Genomic DNA, 19,970 nt, shown 5'->3' on the forward strand with positions numbered 1-19,970 from the left:
TGTCTGAATGGCAGCCATATGCCACAAGGAAGTGCCAATGAATGACTCACCGAGATTGTTTCTCTGATTGGAGCTCTTGAACACTTTCTAGGGGTCATTTCGCAACGACTAAGAGGAATCGTGACCACTCGCCGGTTCCAAGAGTCTTTATTCTTATCGTCATGGATCGGATTGAAAAATACCACACTGGATGAAATGACTTCCACCTAAGCAAGGCGAAACAGTCATTGCTAGAATTGTCCATCGCGACGATGATATAATTTTACTAAAGAAGCCGAATAGTTTCAATGAGGAAATTAATACCCAGAACATGTTGTTGCTTCATAACCTGACAAAAACTGCTGACCCAATGACTTCCCTTGCATCAACACCTCTTCCTGAAACATGCGAACCGGACTGGGACAATGCTCATGAACGCGTTAAGAGAATTGTGTTAATACCGTTGTCAGTATGCATCATATTGAGCAATGGGGCGGTTCTGCTGTTCATAGCATTACAGAGGAAGTTCCATCGACCAACTTACTCATTTGTGACGTTACTCGGAATAGCGGATATGTGTATTGGATTTGTATCTATAGGTGCAGTGGTCACAAAAGCAAATGAGTCAACTCTAAACGAGTGTCTTGGGAGGATAGGATTCACCGTCAGTGGAATTCAAGTGTCAACAATGTGCGTGATGTGGATTGCCGTTGACCGCTACATAGCAATCACCCGTGCTTTACGATACACCCAGATAATGACCACTAGGCGGGTTGTGTTTGCCATGCTGTGGATCACTATTCAATCACTTCTCATTGGATTCGCACCTCTAATCGGATGGAATACCGGGAATTATAACCAATACTGCTCTTTTTTATTCGTTGTGTCACCTGGCTATGTTGTGTTGATATTCATTATAGGGGTGCTGCCTATTTTGATCGTCTTTGTCATCTACGTTCGTTTATACTGCAGTGCAAGGGGCCACATCAAGCGAATCGATGCTTTGGAACAACTTGGTGTGACCCGGAAGTCAGGTAGACTCTTTGGCATTTCCGCCCGGAACTGGAAGTCAGTTAAAACTCTCCTCTGTGTGATTGGATGCCTTTTGATCACGTGGTGTCCTTTTTTGATAGCGACTGTTGTTCAGCTAGTGTCGGGTGACAAGGTTTCGTGTTTCTTGAAGGAAATTATTGGAACATATTTATTAATGTTAGGATTTTCTAATTCGTTTCTTAATCCACTAATCTACGCAGTGGGAACAAAGGATTTCAGGGATAACTTCAGAAACACGATTAAACGGCAGTGTTGCCCAGCGTCATAACGGATATATGTGATGACGTATATAAACTATATATCTCAATATAACGAACACAGTTCTCTCTAGTCAACAATACTATGCTGATTTTACAATAAGATTCTGTGTATGAATCACTCTCAACCAGATGTGAGAGCAGGTGAGCGTGTTGTGCTCCACCGGTGACATCACACAGTTTTCCATGTAGATGCTTGTCAACACAGAAATAAATATTGAATGATATTATTGTAAAGTAAAAAAGAAACAAACGTTTTTCACAGAAACCCTCACATAAACTACTCAAAAAGAAAAAGAAAAAAAAGAAACGCATAGCTAGTATTTTTGGTGTCTATGTAATCAGTACATCTTTGGTGAACGCTGTCTGCAAACATTTTTGAGAAGAAGGGGGTTCATTGCTCTTGCGACAGTTGACAACTTTAAATTTGGTGTTAAATAACTGAGGCTCAGCGCAGCAATGCGATTGATAATTTGGAGACTGCCAGTCACATTTAGATGTTGCAAATCTCCCATTCCACGAATTAAAAAAGGGTTTCTTCAACGAATTTAACACAGTTAAGGTAACACTTACACGGGGCGAGGCCGACATTTGTACCAAACAGACATGCAGAGAAGTACATAAGGCCGATTGGCGGTGCGGTTTGAAATAATTAACAGCAATTATACTGGCGTTTCCTGTCCTCGCGGTACTTACGGATATCGGCTCAAAGAAACAGTACAAAACTTGCTTATCGTACGAATGTTTGTTGTTTTTAAATGAAGAGACTCCTCCTCTAACATATGTATCTATCAACTGCTTGATCCATCAGGTGTATTATCACTCTTGAGCTCGGTAAAAAACAAGGTCCTCCGCTACTGACTTCATGAGAAATCTCCTATTCTCGCGGCACAACGAGGACGTAACGTTATAAAGGAAGAGCAATACTTTTTGGAAAACGTTATGGTTTGTGCAAGTTGGTAAAAACTCACCAATATTCGTTACATTGCAAAATATTGATCATTCTCAGACTTGGGCCACTTGCTAGTTACCGGTCAGTGATGTAAACAACAACACCAAGTGTCACGCATAGGAAATCTCGGCAGAAAACGTGTTTACCGCGAGAATAGGAGACGGACTTTTTAAGTATGAAGTCGTCTCATTATTTCAGAGAAATTAACGTATTCGCCTCTAAGTAAGACTTTGACGTAACCATTTTAGTTTATAAGAACAAGTTCAGCAGTTACCGAGTGTACTGTGGAAACGGTTAAACATTGAGTTCACCACCTTAAAGAATGTTTATCAGTAAAATTTTCGCAAAGAGTATCAGTAATGGAACCATGCATTACTAAGCCATGCGTTCGCAATCATGGCTTACGCACAGACAGATCTTAAGTTTACTCCATCCCACCGTGGACGAACAAGTGTACAAAATATATATCTTTGTGTAATAATATAATGAAACGGTATGTACTCTTCTCCAGATCTATTTCCTCACTGAGATTGTTTCGCTAATCCTTTTAAAATTGGTAAGGGTACTGCTATGCCAGACCGACTTGCTGGGAGGGGCTGAAACACACAAATTGACCCGATTGTCGACCTGTCAATACCTCCCCGCATATACCGTATGATACACCTAGTGCACTCGAGCGAAGTCGGTCTTATCTGCCCCAAACAAGTAGTCATTTTTACTGCAGGAAATGTCCCGTAAATTATCAGTGTCGCGGAGAGTGCACAGACACTTTTATTGGCAATGTGAACACCGAGTGACGGGGTTGCTGAGTTACAGATGTACAGAGGTCTTCCAGATCAATATCATTGCATTACGCGACCCGCTATGTAATGAATCCAATGCAATACATTTGTATATGCATGCTTGCTTCATCCCCATTTCTCACAGATCACAGATGTAAGTTCTAGCGCCATGTTTGTAAGGCTAAGTAAAGAGATGAACTGTTTCTCGGGCATCGGCGCGTCACTTTTATTTGTGAACATAACATTTTTTCATTGACCTTTAATAAAATAATTTTGACTTGACCCCGATCATCTATCTGTCCACCCTAAGAATGAGTGTCTGTAAGAACGAGTGTGACTGAATCTACAACTCATTAACACGTGCTAAACTTCCCAAGCTGTATTTCTGAGGGAGAAAAAATATCAAAAATCTGTTTCTCCCTCGTCACTTTTTTATGAACATTTATGAATAAAGTCCTACCACCCCTGTCACTATTGAAAGAATTGTACCCGAGAAACATTTATTTTTTCATGCAGCCTAATCAGTACAGGGAAGATGAAGTATGAGAGATTTGTTGAGTGTTGCTCTAACAGCTGCGTCTGTCATAGTGTTATAGAAATTCCAATAAATTACCAGAAATAACCAACATAAAACGATGCAGCGCTTTGATAGCGGCATCCGTCACAGAGTTACAGAAAGTCCAACAAATTACCAGAAATAACCAACATAAAACGATGTAACGCTTTGATAGCAGTATCTGTCATAGAGTTACAGAACGTCCAACAAATTACCAGAAATAACCAACAAGAACGAGGTCGTATTGGCCAGTAGCAAGACCATTAAAGAATCAGTACTAAAACTCATTTCAATTTTAAAAGTGTGATACTTAGAAGACGCTTGTTTAATAGCCAGAAAAATAGACGGGGTCTGAATACGATAAGTTATGTATAAAAATTATTTAGACTGGCTGTTTCTACATTGTAGAGCTGTTAAAGTAACATTAGCCGCTGTTGTGAAAAGGAGCTGCCATCATGTTCATGACAGATATTGTTGATGATCCAACAGCAGTGGCACTATCAAATGTGTCACCATCTTTAAAGCAATCCAGGAAGTTAGACTTATAAGTATCATAAGCAATTCTTAATTCACTATATTGTTGATGGTGCATAAGTGGATTTGTTAAGGAGTACTTCAGTTTTGTTAGTGTTGCCCTACCTCTGGACGTACCTACTCTCATGTTGAGAAAAGTAAAGCTGTATATCTACCTAAACCCTTCTTTGTAACGCCATAATACATGTACATCGCGTGTAAAGATCATTCAAAAGTATATATCTAAATGGAATGGAAGGTTTTATTGTTTATTCATCGACTTGTTGAAGGCCTTTGACGGCGTTCATCACAATGTCTGAAATCTATAGTAACTTCCTCAAGATACTGAATGACAAGTATGGTAAATTAGCAGCTTGTGTGAAAACTGAACCTGGTCTCTCGGAATATTTCACTTGTAACATGGGAACTCGTCAAGGACGTATACTAAGTCCAAAATCATTTATCATGCGTATCAATCAACTAGTCAACATGCTGCAAGCACATGTGGTCATATCAACTCTAATTCCAAAAATACATGCACTACTATTCGCCGATGACGAATCAATGATAGCAGACACTATTCTGCAGCTACAAAAGAAAATCAATGTTCTTCAAGATTTTTGTGTGAAAACTGTAACAAAACTGCCTGTCTATCTGTCTGTGGCGATAACTGGTGCGTTAAAGTGGTTTCATTTCTCTTTCATTCCCAACAAATGTATTCTGAATTGCGTACACCTATACAATAACTAGTAAATGTACCAAATAGACCGTATCCTGAAATTAACTCAATGATTGTGTGGAATGTGTGTATTGATTGCGAACAAACTACTGAAGATACTTCTCGTGTAGACAGTCCAGCTCCCAAATAGATTGAATTTGATTGTTCATATAAACCTGGCCAGTTTCTCAAGTCTGAAGGTGCAGATAGCGCTCTGGTGGGTGACCGGCAGCTTGACTCGTGAGAGTTTCTTGGACTTCAGTCCTTCACTACAACGAAGCACATGACGCATGTGGTCTCACCTTAGGCAACCTCACAATTGTCTCTATTCTCCCAGATGGGTACCCGGTGGAATAAGTCATGTGACTGCAACCTTCCAGCACCTAACAGGCAGCTTGGGTTATCCATGGTAATAATATGCCCGCCTTGATTGTTAGCGCTGTGAGCATTCACCTAGTGAATGGAGTTTGGCGCTATATGAATGCACACATGTCTATTTATTATTGTAGTGTTAATGATATGACAAGAAGACCAGAGGACAGAAAACAGGAGATTGTTAGTCAGGTATGTACTTACTTTACAGAACTAGACTTGACGGAGATGAGGCGGTCTGTCCCTTCAAGAACGATTATACGGACCTATAAAGGAAGTAAACTAAAACGGAATGGTAGAATTGACTCTCGGAATGCTGAAACAGAATGTGTGAATCAGGCAAACACGATATATCATTGGTGTTTTTGTATAATTATCTATCAGCACAACTATGCATGTGAACCACATTGACTACATGTACAGTATCTGTAAATAAGTGAAAAATGGTACATAGAAAATGAAAAGCGATGCTGAAAATAAAAGCGACAAACCCCTTTCCACGTTCATAAGATATCTCTGCCATTCGACTGTTCAACTGTGACGGTATCATAAGTAGACATTTGTCTCAGCAGTAATACAGCTGTAAGATGTCTGAACCAGACAATCCAGTGATTTGCCACCGTGTGATACGATGACGGAGCATGTGTTTATGCATGTGCAGTAAACTTGGACATATCACTCTGACTATGTGTCCCAGTCCACCTAGCTGTGAATGGGTATCTCGTGAAGATGGGAAAGACACATTAACTCCATGCGCCTAGAGGAATCAAATGTTGTATGCTCCCTGGGGAGTTGAGATTTTTTTATACGATGTCTCGTTGAGACTGACATGGAAATGGACGATGGAAAGCAATACCAGTGCTTTTAGCATGTACTAGTTGCGTGGATATGTGCGCTATATAAGTATGCTATTTTAAATAGTAATGAATCACTGTGAATTCGTATTGATACCAGAGGTTCGCGAAAAGTGAGCGCATCCTGCCCGACTGGTGGCAATCGTCATAACGACATGGTAAGCCTAGTCATTTGTTTACCTGAAATAATTCGCCCACTGTTCCCCATAAAACACATTTTGAAAGTTTGTACATTGATGTAAGAAAGAAACTCGACAAGGCGTGAAGGAAATGTACATGTTTGCATGTCAAGGTTAAAGTATTGGAATGTTGTCATGTTGGTTTTGACAATGGTTGTATTCCTTCAGATGGGCTATAGGTATAGTAAACCACATTCATAAAACGTCCACCGAATGTCGCTGTGATCCCTTGTCATATAAACGACTCACTTGTGCCACATATAGACTGTATTGCAGTACTCTAAATGAGAAACCTTCAAACTTTGTGGAGACCAGCTGTATACTAGAGCATAATAAGAACAGCTCTTGACGCAGCAGATCACAACGGAACATACCGCATCTATTTTGATGCATTGTTTGGAACGTGCAAATCCTTTTGAAAAACGACATTCGCTTTATTTATAGACTTTCGTAAGGCTTACGACTGCATTGATCGACGCACTATATGGACAAAGCTTCCAGATAATGATACCAAAGAAAACATGTATCATCTTGCTGTACAAGAATGTTCAGTAATGTGCACGTCTAAATGAAGGACATAGCCCACGATTTGTGGTTGGATGTGGACTAAAACAAGGACGAATGTTATCTCCCCTCATGTTTAATAGCTACAGACATGATAACTCATAACTTTAGTACGATCGATATTGGTTTCAACACGGACGGACACGAGGCAGGTAAATCTGTCCGCTATACTTAACAGCCTTGAAAAATATACAAGTCATCGATATCCCCCACAACAGCAAAATACCCAAAATGAATGTGTCTACTAGTTTCAATGTTTTGGTGTTTTGGCAGAGTGGAAAGAAAGTATAGTAAGGTTTTCTGCTCCGGAAAAGAATACGACTATCACATTCAGGTAGATGCAAACAAAATATTTCATGCAGAAATCCAAACCTACCAACAGGCACCAGCATACCACCAGACCTATCTATGTGCCACGTGTGGTGGTTTTAAAGTTTCAGTCAGGGTCAAATTTGTTGTCACAGAAACCACAACAAATAGATTGCACACACTGGTGTGACCCGCTAAAGGTACATACACCTAAGGATAATGTTGAACATCCTCAAAGCCACTTCCTGAGTCAAGTTTCCATGTAAACCGAAAAGAAAACCCAAAAAGGAAAAAAAACAAAACAAAATGGTTTAAGAGATATGATTCGTACAAAGTGTGACGGACGGACAGACGGAACTCTTTTCTAAACTACCGGACAAAAGAAAGTTATCACTTCTAAATTAAATGTATAAAAAACACAAAGATTGAAACAGGTTTGATCTCACGTAGAAAATATTCGCCCAAATGCAAATTTTCCCAAGAACAACAAAGCTTCCCGAACGCAGCTTTCCAATCATGCAGTTTGCAAAACGTGAAAAACGTGTCTTTGCGACATTGGTCGAAATGCACGTGCATGATTGTAGCATAAATACCGGCGTTGGACAGAGCAAGCATACAGTTAGCAAAAAATATGCCAAGACTTACACAGGCGCAACGAGACAGCAATTGGTATGGCGAGCATGGGGGCTTCTCCACGTCCAGATCGGGAACACCAGCCGAAGACCGCTGCATCTGACAGATTCACCTCCGGAATAGATTCGTGACGGCGAGGTCAACGGCGGCGACGGTACTAGGGCATGCCATCAGCAGGCGAACTGTCCTTCGGCGACTTAGTGTAGCCGGGATATGTGGAATGGTTCTTTCTCTTCAGGAACGATGGCAGGGTTAGAGTTTTTCGACGAAGGGGCGAGCGACTGGCATCGAAGTGCATCAGAGAAGTTCAACCATTTGGAGGTGGCGGTGTCATGGTATGGGGTGGCATTTGTGGCCAGGTGATAACACCATTGGTTATCATCCATGGAAATTTGACTTGTCAGCGATACATGGATGAAGTGTTGAGAACTGTTGCAGTGCCCTTTATTCAACAGCAGCCAAGAGGATTACTTTTGCAGCATGACAACGCAAGGCCTTACGAGGCCAGGTTTGTTCGAGAGTACTTCAACAATGTTAAAGTCAACATATTGCTTTGGCTAGCGTGTTCTCAAGACATGAACCCCATTGAACATCTGTGGGATCACCTTGATCGTCAGTTGAGACAGCATGTTCCACCTCCAGTGAGCCGACAGGAACTCGAACAGACTCTATTGAACCTATGGAACAGGATTCCTGTTGACGTTATCCACCGTCTGAAGACGTGAATGAGGAGGTGTGTGTTGGCGTGTAATGACGCCCAGGGGGGGTCACACTCGCTATTGATGAAGTGTTTCCTGCCTTCTGTTCCATAAAATGACTCTTTTTGGCCTTTTTGAAAGGTCTGTGATGTGTGTAAGTTTAAATTTGGATCCCTTGACTCTTTCTTCGTGTATTGCGGGAGATTCCAAAATGACATGACAATGAATTTTCATTCGAGTTATCAGAAAATGATTTCCATCAATACATCAGTTATCAGAAATCACATATACACTACTGGTTTTACTGTTGAGCCAATTACAGTTGGTGATAACTTTCTTTTGCCCGGCAGTTTATATCTATACTAACACATGTTGACACCAGTGAAGATGCTTATCATGGCTTTGGGGCGGTTAATGCTAGAACTTTGTACAAAAAACCGCGCACCATACTTGGCACACTGATACACCGAACACTTCTATGGATTTATGAATATGGAACTGCCAGTGCCCCCCTGTGTCAGAAAATCCAGGATAGACGCCAGTTTGACTGAAATTCATATGTCAGTCTATACTGTATATACATTGTATAATAATATATATACCCTATCATATTCAGTGTGGTTTTGAAGAATTTTCGGCAGAGTATTGCACGTGCATCTGTAGCGCCACCTGATGTTCACAAAATTCCAAGATGGCCGCTCAATCAAAATCAGATAACATTCTCAGTGATTCTCAGAATGGTTTACCAAGAAACATTCAACTGTGGACCATGTACAAACTCTCTCGTCTATTGCAGAAACTCCTAAAGCTAGCAAAACAAATCAGCGTTTGTGGCGTTCATTGACATAAAAATGCATATGATTGTACAGAGTGCAACTGACGGTGTAGGTGGAAAGATGTCAACTGCGGTAGAATCCTTGTACAAGGACGTGTAGTGCTGTGTGAGGCTAAATGGGTATTTAACGGCGTGGTTAAATGGAGGATTGAGACAAGGTTGCATACTCTCCCCCGTGTTTTTTAACTTGTTCATCAATGACCTCCTCAATTTGCTGAATAACAGTGATATCGATGTTGACATAGAAAGGTTGCATACTCTCCCCCGTGTTTTTTAACTTGTTCATCAATGACCTCCTCAATTTGCTGAATGACAGTGATATCGATGTTGACATAGAAAGGTTGCATACTCTCCCCCGTGTTTTTTAACTTGTTCATCAATGACCTCCTCAATTTGCTGAATGACAGTGATATCGATGTCGACTTAGACAGTGTCAAAAGCATATGCTGATGATTTTGCACTCCTTGCAGAGAAATAAATGATGTTATTGTGTTATTAGATATTCTTCACACGTACCTCATGTTTGAAAAAGAAAACGTAACATTAACGCTGAAAACTTTGTCTGTACCAATGTAAAATTGTGTTTTACCAAGACGCACCATTATGTACCGTCTTAACTGAAGATATACATGGGGTTAACACAGTAAATAGTTATGAGTGGTTGGAAAACATGAAGAGACAACTGGGAAACAAAAGTTGGCCAACGATGATTTCCTGTCATGGACATCATTCAACGCACTAACAGACCCTCCAACAACTATTGCGCTAATGTCACTGTTGCCTAAATGTGCACACTGTTCCTAAATGCAACATTAAAGAGATGCTGTGAAGAGAGCTGTTGGGCAGTTCAGGGTAATGGTGTTTACCATGGAACAACCATTGCATGCATTTGTCAGAACAGTCTAGTTAAACTTTGTTGTGTTGTTGGTGTTGGTGATAGACTGCTTACAACTGTTTTTACAACTTTGTTTCCTAATATATTCTTTTTGTCACTGATGTTCGGATGGCTTCATGGCATATATAACTGCTCGTCTTATTGGCCTTACTTTTGCCCAGAAAAGCCTTGCAAAGCCTTAAACTTTGACCTTGAAATTCCGTACGAATCTTGCAGTTGCGCATGCGTACGGGGTATTCTGTAAAATACACGGCGAATGCGAGCACAATGTTTTCTCCAAGATCCAATATCGACATTTTGATTGGGCACTATTTTATTAATTAGCTAAGGTTTACAGTGACTTCATTTTGAATTCAACTTCCGTTTATACATTCGAGTCTCTCTCTATAACAGGCAAAAACATCTTTTTACATTAACATTGCCAGTTACTCTTATTAGCACAAATACAATTAGTAAGAGTAAAACAAACACAAGATTAATCGAATAAATCCCTACTGTATACAACAGGTAAGGAGTAAATGAGAGTGATGACTGAAATACATTTAGAAAGAAAATAATTATGTAAGACAGAAGCTACAGGAAACATTTCACACATCCCGATACGTTTTGGAATTTGTTAAATGTTAAGGCATACAATACAACCTACCCCGTGTCATTGGAAGTTTCCATGAATATTTCAAGCATGTAAATGAATCACTTATCAATGAAGATGTAAAGCCAGATATTGATTTAAATCACCAAGACTATGATGAAATAGACTTGATGAGGTGAGATCACTGGTTGAAGTTAATGCAGCCTTCAGAAAAGCTCAAGCGAAACAAAGCCCCTGTATAACACTTTATTCAAAACGAACTTCAACCTCGTCCTATCGAATGGATTTTTGTAATTAATATTTCAATGCAGGAACAGAACACGGAGTTCATGGTTGAGTGGTATCATTCGATCTGTTGATATGAAAAGGTTGTAATTACGTGGAAACTGCCACGTACCGACTGATATCGATTGTAGGTTGTTTTGGTAAAGTATTCACCAGCATTTCGTGACAATAGCGAGTTCATTTCGCTTACTCAATCTGGTTTAAAAAAAGGCATAATGGTTTTATCGTTCCGAATCCTATTCCTAAAATGGAAGAGGCTGATACAAAATTATTCTGTGCATATCGAATGCTTTTGATAAAGTATGGAAAGTAAATTAGAGATTCTACTTGCTCCGGTGCTGTCAATACTACTATAGGGCGGATTATCAAAGCGACTGCAACAATGTTACATTATATATTTCTGCCTCTGTTTTTTTTCTTATGTATAGAAAACATCAGTATGTGTACATTGACTTTCTCTCTATTGTCAATGTGTTTTGTAATTACTACTTTTTCTAACCATTTAGATAAAGGATAGCAGAATTAAAGTTGTCTCGGCAGGCTGCAGTGGTCTAGCTGAAAACCAAAATAGGCATGAAATTATGAATATGTGGAATAAACGTAAAGCCTCAATTATTACTTACTTCCTTACTTTCACTCGAGAAATTCTTAATGTTATCAGAAAAAAATATGTAAAACCTATTCTCTATTTTAAAACATCTAACCATGAATATGTGGATTAAACGTATGTAAAACGTATTCGCTATTTTAAAACATCTATCCATGAATATGTAGATTAAACGTAAAGTCTCAATTATTTGTTTGCAGGATATTCAAATTTCTGAAAAAGATGAAAACATCATGAAAAATGAGTGAGGAATCAATATCATCATAGCTCCTTCTAGCTCAAACTCCAGCAGGAGTGGCAATATTATTTAACAACGATGCAGAAATGGACATACACAAGCACAAAAAAAATGTCAGTGGAAATTTTATAATTGCTGATACCAGTGTTGATGGTAAAAGACTAATCAGACAACGATGACCTTGACTGACTTCAATATTGATGCAAGGAAGTAAACACTTTTATCTCAAATATCAGACAATAGAGATTACAGATACATAATGTTTTGGAATTATATTATTGCATAGAAATGTGCGTTTGAACATTGTCAATAAACACAGTTGGGGTGTGAAATATGGAGATTCCAAAATTGCGATATCATTGAACGTGTTCATCTTAAATTCCTGAAATTGGACACAACACCCCGAACCTTATGGTTTTGGAGAACTTGGAAGACGACATATTCAGCTCACTGGTGCGAATCGAAAATTTCCCATCCAAACAACAAAATAGCAGCTTTCATTTTAGATTATAGGAAGGATGGTGCTCAGTGACTGAATCACGTGAAACAAATATTTTGTAAACCCATTTCATTATGCTCAATATTGGATCATAGACACAGATTCAATCCTGAAAGATCAGTTATTTTACAATCAATCGTGGACCACTGAAATGAATACTTCACCCAAAGGACAATATCATTTAAAAAACTTACTTTCACTCGACAAGTTCTTAATGTTATCAGAAAAACTATGGAAACCTATTCTATAACATCTAACCATAAACATTTAAAACTTCTAACCATAAATTGCCAAAAGAAGAAGGGAGATGGACGAATATCACACAGTTCATGGGGGAGGAAATCCATTACATCTTCAGATTGTTGCTCAAATTTTAGGCAACAACGTATCAGTCCCTTGAAGTGCTTGTTACCTAATCTCTTTACTAATGAAAATATGGTATTCAGAATCAAACTGTTATCAAAATTTATCAAATGTATATGTTCTAGTTTTCAGTAATCATTGTGTATATTCCTCGTCACCCCTTGCATAGTGTGTATGTTCTACATTTCATTGTATGTACTCATGTACCATCGGAGGTGGTTCCGTTTTCAAACAATTCACGTTTCAGAGCTACTTCTTGCTCTCTCATCAGGTCAATACTGAGTCTGTGCATGGAGTGAATATATTTTGACAAAATATGTTCACACAATGTAAGGTAAGAGAATATACCAAGATATGATGTACAAATATAGGTTGGTGCAATGTGTCTAAATATAAAAATCATAATTCATGACATGAATTAAAGATCACATGTACTCTATGTGGTGCAAATGCATAAATGACATCAAATGGCAGCGTTGTGAAAGAAACCCTGTTATTGAAATAACCCATTTCGATCTTTAATTACCTTAAATCGACAAAGTGCACAATTCTTAGCCGTGGACGAAATTTCAACCAATCACAGCGGCGCGTCTCCGTGACGTAATATGAGGTATGGGTATGACTCCACCCCGCTAGGCCGCTACCCGCTAGTCCGCGACGGGTAAATGACGTAATTCAGTACCGCTAGCCCGCTAAGCTGCTGTGCTGTTCTAATAATTTACTCCCTCTGTTACCGCTAAAACTGCAACCTGGTTTCCTCTAGCACCCGTCACAAATTCAAACCTGTCGTTCCATTATTTCGGATTTCTGACAATATCCGAACATTGCAGCTTTTTAAACCCTCTCCATGATTTCTAACAAAACATTGCAGAGTAATGAAAATGAAATGTACGTAACAAAACATACTCATCTTTACCGGCAATCATAAAAATAACATACCACCCGCCGTAAATTCCATGATAGGGTATCTATTATAACATTGCTGAGACTGATCTGTACGTAACAAAACATACTCATCTTTACCGGAAATCATAAAAATAACATACCACCCGCCGTAAATTCCATGATAGGGTATCTATTATAACATTGCTGAGACTGATCTGTACGTAACAAAACATACTCATCTTTACCGGAAATCATAAAAATAACATACCACCCGCCGTAAATTCCATGATAGGGTATCTATTATAACATTGCTGAGACTGATCTGTACGTAGCAAAACATACTCATCTTTACCGGAAATCATAAAAATAACATACCACCCGCCGTAAATTCCATGATAGGGTATCTATTATAACATTGCTGAGACTGATCTGTACGTAGCAAAACATACTCATCTTTACCGGAAATCATAAAAATAACATACCACCCGCCGTAAATTCCATGATAGGGTATCTATTATAACATTGCTGAGACTGATCTGTACGTAGCAAAACATACTCATCTTTACCGGAAATCATAAAAATAACATACCACCCGCCGTAAATTCCATGATAGGGTATCTATTATAACATTGCTGAGACTGATCTGTACGTAGCAAAACATACTCATCTTTACCGGAAATCATAAAAATAACATACCACCCGCCGTAAATTCCATGATAGGGTATCTATTATAACATTGCTGAGACTGATCTGTACGTAGCAAAACATACTCATCTTTACCGGAAATCATAAAAATAACATACCACCCGCCGTAAATTCCATGATAGGGTATCTATTATAACATTGCTGAGACTGATCTGTACGTAGCAAAACATACTCATCTTTACCGGAAATCATAAAAATAACATACCACCCGCCGTAAATTCCATGATAGGGTATCTATTATAACATTGCTGAGACTGATCTGTACGTAGCAAAACATACTCATCTTTACCGGAAATCATAAAAATAACATACCACCCGCCGTAAATTCCATGATAGGGTATCTATTATAACATTGCTGAGACTGATCTGTACGTAGCAAAACATACTCATCTTTACCGGAAATCATAAAAATAACATACCACCCGCCGTAAATTCCATGATAGGGTATCTATTATAACATTGCTGAGACTGATCTGTACGTAGCAAAACATACTCATCTTTACCGGAAATCATAAAAATAACATACCACCCGCCGTAAATTCCATGATAGGGTATCTATTATAACATTGCTGAGACTGATCTGTACGTAGCAAAACATACTCATCTTTACGGGAAATCATAAAAATAACATACCACCCGCCGTAAATTCCATGATAGGGTATCTATTATAACATTGCTGAGACTGATCTTACCTAAGAAAACACACTCTACTTACCGTCTATCAAAGCATTGCAGAGTAATGAGATTAGAGTAGGGAGGGAGTAATGAGACTGGAACAGCCACATCGCGGACTACCGGCACACATAATCAATCGCGATCTAGCGGGATGATGCCATGGGGATGAGGGCCTATGCAGAATTCACCTACATTTCCGGGGAATAAACCTTTAGCTTACAAGTTTCCACAAACCTGAAATTGTGAAAAAGGAAAGCAATTATGTTCTCACAATCGACTATCATTAACTTATGTCAAGCCTTATGCAACCAACCATAAAACAAGTGTTGTTTTCAGTGTAGTCGTGCAATATATGGCCAGTCTTCTATTATTATATTTTTTCAGTTTTTAGCTGGAATGTAAACATAATAATTGAAGCAAAAGCAACTCTTATTTTAAACAGTTACCAGAAAAAGACAAAACACTGAATTCTTTTGACCCTTCCAGAAGCTGAAGTGATTTAAAGAAATAACTGGATAGGTAATAAGAAATAATTGTTTTATTGAGTATCTACGCGAGTCGGCTAGTTTGAAACCCATTCTAGTCAAGTTTACCTGCCTTAGCGCTTTTTCAACCCTGTTTTTCCTGCTTTCCCAGTCAATAACCTCCTTTGGGAGGATTGTCATACGGCCAGCGATGCGTGCCATCCGCGAGCAATTATATACGACCCAGTGACATGTTGTTTTAAGGAAAACAATCTTTTAGGAGCCTTTGTGGATGATGAACGTCGACTTTACACAAGAGCGACGTTTCGGGACAATTACTGAAGCCGTATTGTAGCGTAAGGTGGAAAATCAGTACATCAAATCAGTACATACAACTCACCATCAAGAGTTTCGCCTTACTTAAAGCACGCACTGTATGTTATGCATATGTTTATGGTCATGTAGAAGCTTGATTTCTCCACAAACCTTGGAGAACCAACAGGAAACCTTATGCCAATGAATTGCACGGATCATACATCAAATTACTGGAAAGCAAGACTGCAAATATGGTGCATGGATACAGTTGAGTTTTGGTGTGAAGTTTTCTAATGAATCAGTCAATTTCATCGATTTTCATACTTTATTGAACTCATAACAATATTTTTTCACCGCTACGAATGTGTTTTACTATATATCAATCCATGTGTAAACAGTATCTTTAAGCAGAATGAGTTGTAAGTTTAGAACTGTTGACTAAAGTAGATATCTGCATTTACATTAAAGCGTCTAAATTCTGATGGGGCGTGCGTGCGTGCGTGCGTGCGTGTGTGTGAGTGATGGCTCGGTATGGTTTTATCACTTCAGCGTTTTTAATTTTTATGCAAAATAATTGATGCATAGTTTCTTTTGAGGCCCCATATCTATATATTCCCTGGACAATCTACATGTAACGTGTCACTGTGAAGGATAGGAAATATGGCTACCTCGTCATTGATGCTCAACTTGGGTGGGGTAGCGGAGGGGTAGCTTAGTGGCTACCTCGTCATTGATGCTCAAAATGGGTGGGATGGGGTGGCGGAGCTTAGTGGCTACCTCGTCATTGATGCTCAACTTGGGTGGGGTGGCGGAGGGGTATCTTAGTGGCTACCTCGTCATTGAGGCTCAATATGGGTGGGATGGCGTTGGGGTAGCTATATTGGTTAAAGCATTTGCTTGTCACGCTGAAAATCCAGCAAAATCAGGGCCAGAGACACCGGAAACGGGTCTCAGACGTTGTACACATGTGGAGATAGAACCCGGGTCTTCGGTGTGACAAGCGAACGCTTTAACCACCAGGCTACCCCACCGCCCCTAACCAGAAGAACGGTTCCGAAGAAACACAAACTTCAGTTAGTAACCTCACTAGTGTATCTTACTACCATGTATATCTGCAATATTGGGCTATCCACGTGAGGGCTCCATAACAGATGGGCATCCAACGAATCCCTTGAGCAGGGAAACCTGTCGACGCAGAGCAGTACATGCTATTTTGTTCCCGTGTTGATTTTTACTTTTCATTTCAATTGTATGGAGGAGGTAAGACTCCAGGGGGATACAGCCACGCCAAGGAAAGCATTAATATGAGAACCAAAATATACGCTTGCAAATGCATCGAACACAGTCGGTACTAAGCGTGTATTTTCACATAAATAGTCTGTTCCTGAATATCACCACTGTGAATTGCCGACAGGTTGCAGACACTGTATATGTATACATACATGCATGCATGCATGCATGCATGCATGCATGCATCCATCCATCCATGCATCCATGCATCCATACATACATACATACATACATACATACATACATACATACATACATAGAGTGTACATATCTGGAAGTCACAAAGTATATCGTCTTCATTTATAATGGTTAAGTTTCTCATCACCAAAAGTAAACGAAGCGTTCGTACAATGGTGAGTTGTCTCCCTTAACTGTACACCGACAGCTGTGTGATTTGTGTGCATTTTACAAAATGCAGTCCTAAAAATTGTAACTTTTGCATGAGCTAAACTTGCAAAAACACTTGGAAAAAAACTTGTTTGTCAACTTGCCATGCAGCTGTGACATGAAGTAACAGCGTGTAGTTCGTCTTCAACTGCAGACACATTCAAATTCGAGTCACAATATCCATCATGCACAATGAAAATGATTCAGAACCGAAAGTAGATGAAGCGGTGGTAAAATGATGAGTTGTCTCCCTTGGCAGTTAACATTAGCGGTCTCGTGTGTGGACTCAAGAATATACAGTGCTAAAGATTCTGACAAAGTACCATCCTCCATAACTTTCTTATATTTGTCTACATCACATACATTACTTGTACAAGTTCAAGCTCAAGTTCAAGTTCAATTTATTTTGGCAGAAGTGGCCTTAGGCCAGAGTACAAACTATATATAGCATTTTGTTTTGGTGGCTTCTGCGTAAGAATGTGAATGGCATACTTATACAAGCAGATACATTGAACAACTGGATAATAATAATACAAAAGTTGATAGAGTTAACTCCCTTGCATTAGAAAAGTTATAACAATGAATAACACTTGGATGCAAGATTTGATGAAAAGGAGCCTGATGTATAACAGTCTTGACACAAAATTATGGACAAAGAGCATATTGAGTCATGGCAAATTATATTTTGACATAGTGATCAATGAGCAAAAGACTTTGTAGCTGTTACAAGTCAAACAACTAAACTCTAACAGTTGTAGGTGGACAAGATGGTATTTGAAATAGGATGGAGTTATCTCCCTTGCATCAGGTATTTGGGGTACTTCTATCTCACAACTGAGGCCTTGAATATGTATTTTGCTAAAAATGACTGATTCTCGCACATGATGACGTGGACAAATATTCTTTCATTGGAGACATAATGGGGAATGTTCAACAGTTGGGATCAAAGAGGTCGTGGGCCTGGGTGAACGTTCTCTGGAGGTCCATGTCTCATCCATGCCTCTGCTCCTTCACCGCTTCCCGGCTTCAAATGCAGTAGAATTGGCATCATCCATGCCTCTTCCAACCTGCACCTGCTCAAATATCTATACAAAGGCAGCTTCTTACAGAAGCTTTAAATGTTTTCTAGACATATTGAAATTAAAAACAATTGGAATTGCACAGGACCAATTTCTTAACTCGACTTTACAAAATACTGTGAGCATCTTTAGTAATCATTGCTAATCATAGCAACTGAAAATAGAAACAATTGCACAAGTTAAACGTTTAAAGGCCTAGTCTCAAATACAGCCAAGTAATATTTCTGCTGGGCCAAATAGACATGTTTAGTTGGAAGGGTAACAACCTTCATAATGGTTTTACAGTTTTCACAACACCAGGGTATAATTGCATTGCGTGGGTTGCTGACTTTGGCACAGACTTGGTTGATTAATTCAGCGAAATAATGTAAGCAAGAATGGATAGGAATTGTCAGGAACATTCAACAGTTACACAAAGACATTGGAGGATCAAATCAAATCAAATCAAATCAAATCAAATCAGTCACTCAACATACAACGTCGTAAATTACTAATGAAACATATCAGTGCTTAAATCAAACTGTAGTGTCTTTGTAAACCGTAAATACTTGAAATGGGGTAAATCAATGAAATTTGGTAATGCATGGTAAATATGACACCTATAAATACTGGAAGAAAACAGTAGTGTAAGGGAGGCAACTAACTCAAAGTTCCTGACTACCAAAACCATTCATGATGTATATACCGTCTATGTGTATTTACTCATTATGGAAGTGATATTTGCCACAGACAGAGTTACAGAGTATCCTGGCAGCAACGTGAAGTTACAGTTGTTAACATGACATGACAAATATACATTTTAGGAGAGAGTTGGTTGGAGAAACATCTGCATGACTCTTAACTAGTCATAGGCCACAGTAAATGAAGACATTCGAAGAATATTTGGCTATTTCCAGCAAGGATCAGGGTGAAAATTAGCAAATTTGTAATTACTGAGTGAAGTGTTCACACGGGAAATATTTACCAGACCAGTCTTATTCGTCACATATAGATGTGGTATACATTCCTTCATACATATGTATGTAGAAAAAAAACCTTGCGGCAAATAATGGGCACATTTCAACAAATCTTGACTTTCAAGAACCTTTGTTAACAACACAAACATCTAAATGCAGGTGTTAGGACACATGTCAAGATAGCATTCAAACAGAGCAGAAATCAGGAAAGAAAGCCCTAACCTAACTAACCCTAAGGATCGGAAAGGGTTGTTGGATGGAAAGGGTTGTTGGATGGAAAGGGGGATCCAAGGGCTAAGGATACAGTTGACGGTGATCTACCCTTGGAGATGATGCCATCGCTCTCCTCACCAATATCCCTCTACAAAAACCAGAAGTGACGACCTATAATCCACACACACCACTCACAGATTCATCAGCCATGGTCGACACCTCCTGCAACATCTTTAAGACATCATCTGCACGCAACTACACGGAGGAA

General features: G+C 39.2%; 1 protein-coding gene across 1 annotated transcript; it reads left to right on the top strand.

Annotated features, from left to right (window-relative positions):
• The first annotated feature begins 310 nt into the window (after positions 1 to 310).
• Positions 311 to 1,300, top strand: LOC137281376 (glucose-dependent insulinotropic receptor-like). Its single transcript, XM_067812563.1, has one exon. It carries the CDS (start codon positions 311 to 313, stop codon positions 1,298 to 1,300), a length of 990 nt encoding a protein of 329 aa, XP_067668664.1.
• Positions 1,301 to 19,970: the final 18,670 nt, after the last annotated feature.

Source organism: Haliotis asinina, chromosome 4 (assembly GCF_037392515.1).
Source record: "Haliotis asinina isolate JCU_RB_2024 chromosome 4, JCU_Hal_asi_v2, whole genome shotgun sequence".
Taxonomy (NCBI): domain Eukaryota; kingdom Metazoa; phylum Mollusca; class Gastropoda; order Lepetellida; family Haliotidae; genus Haliotis; species Haliotis asinina.

What these genes read in the sequence shown, in the direction of transcription:
- LOC137281376 (XM_067812563.1), top strand. Translation starts at nt 311, where the DNA reads ATGTTGTTGCTTCATAACCTGACAAAAACTGCTGACCCAATGACTTCC.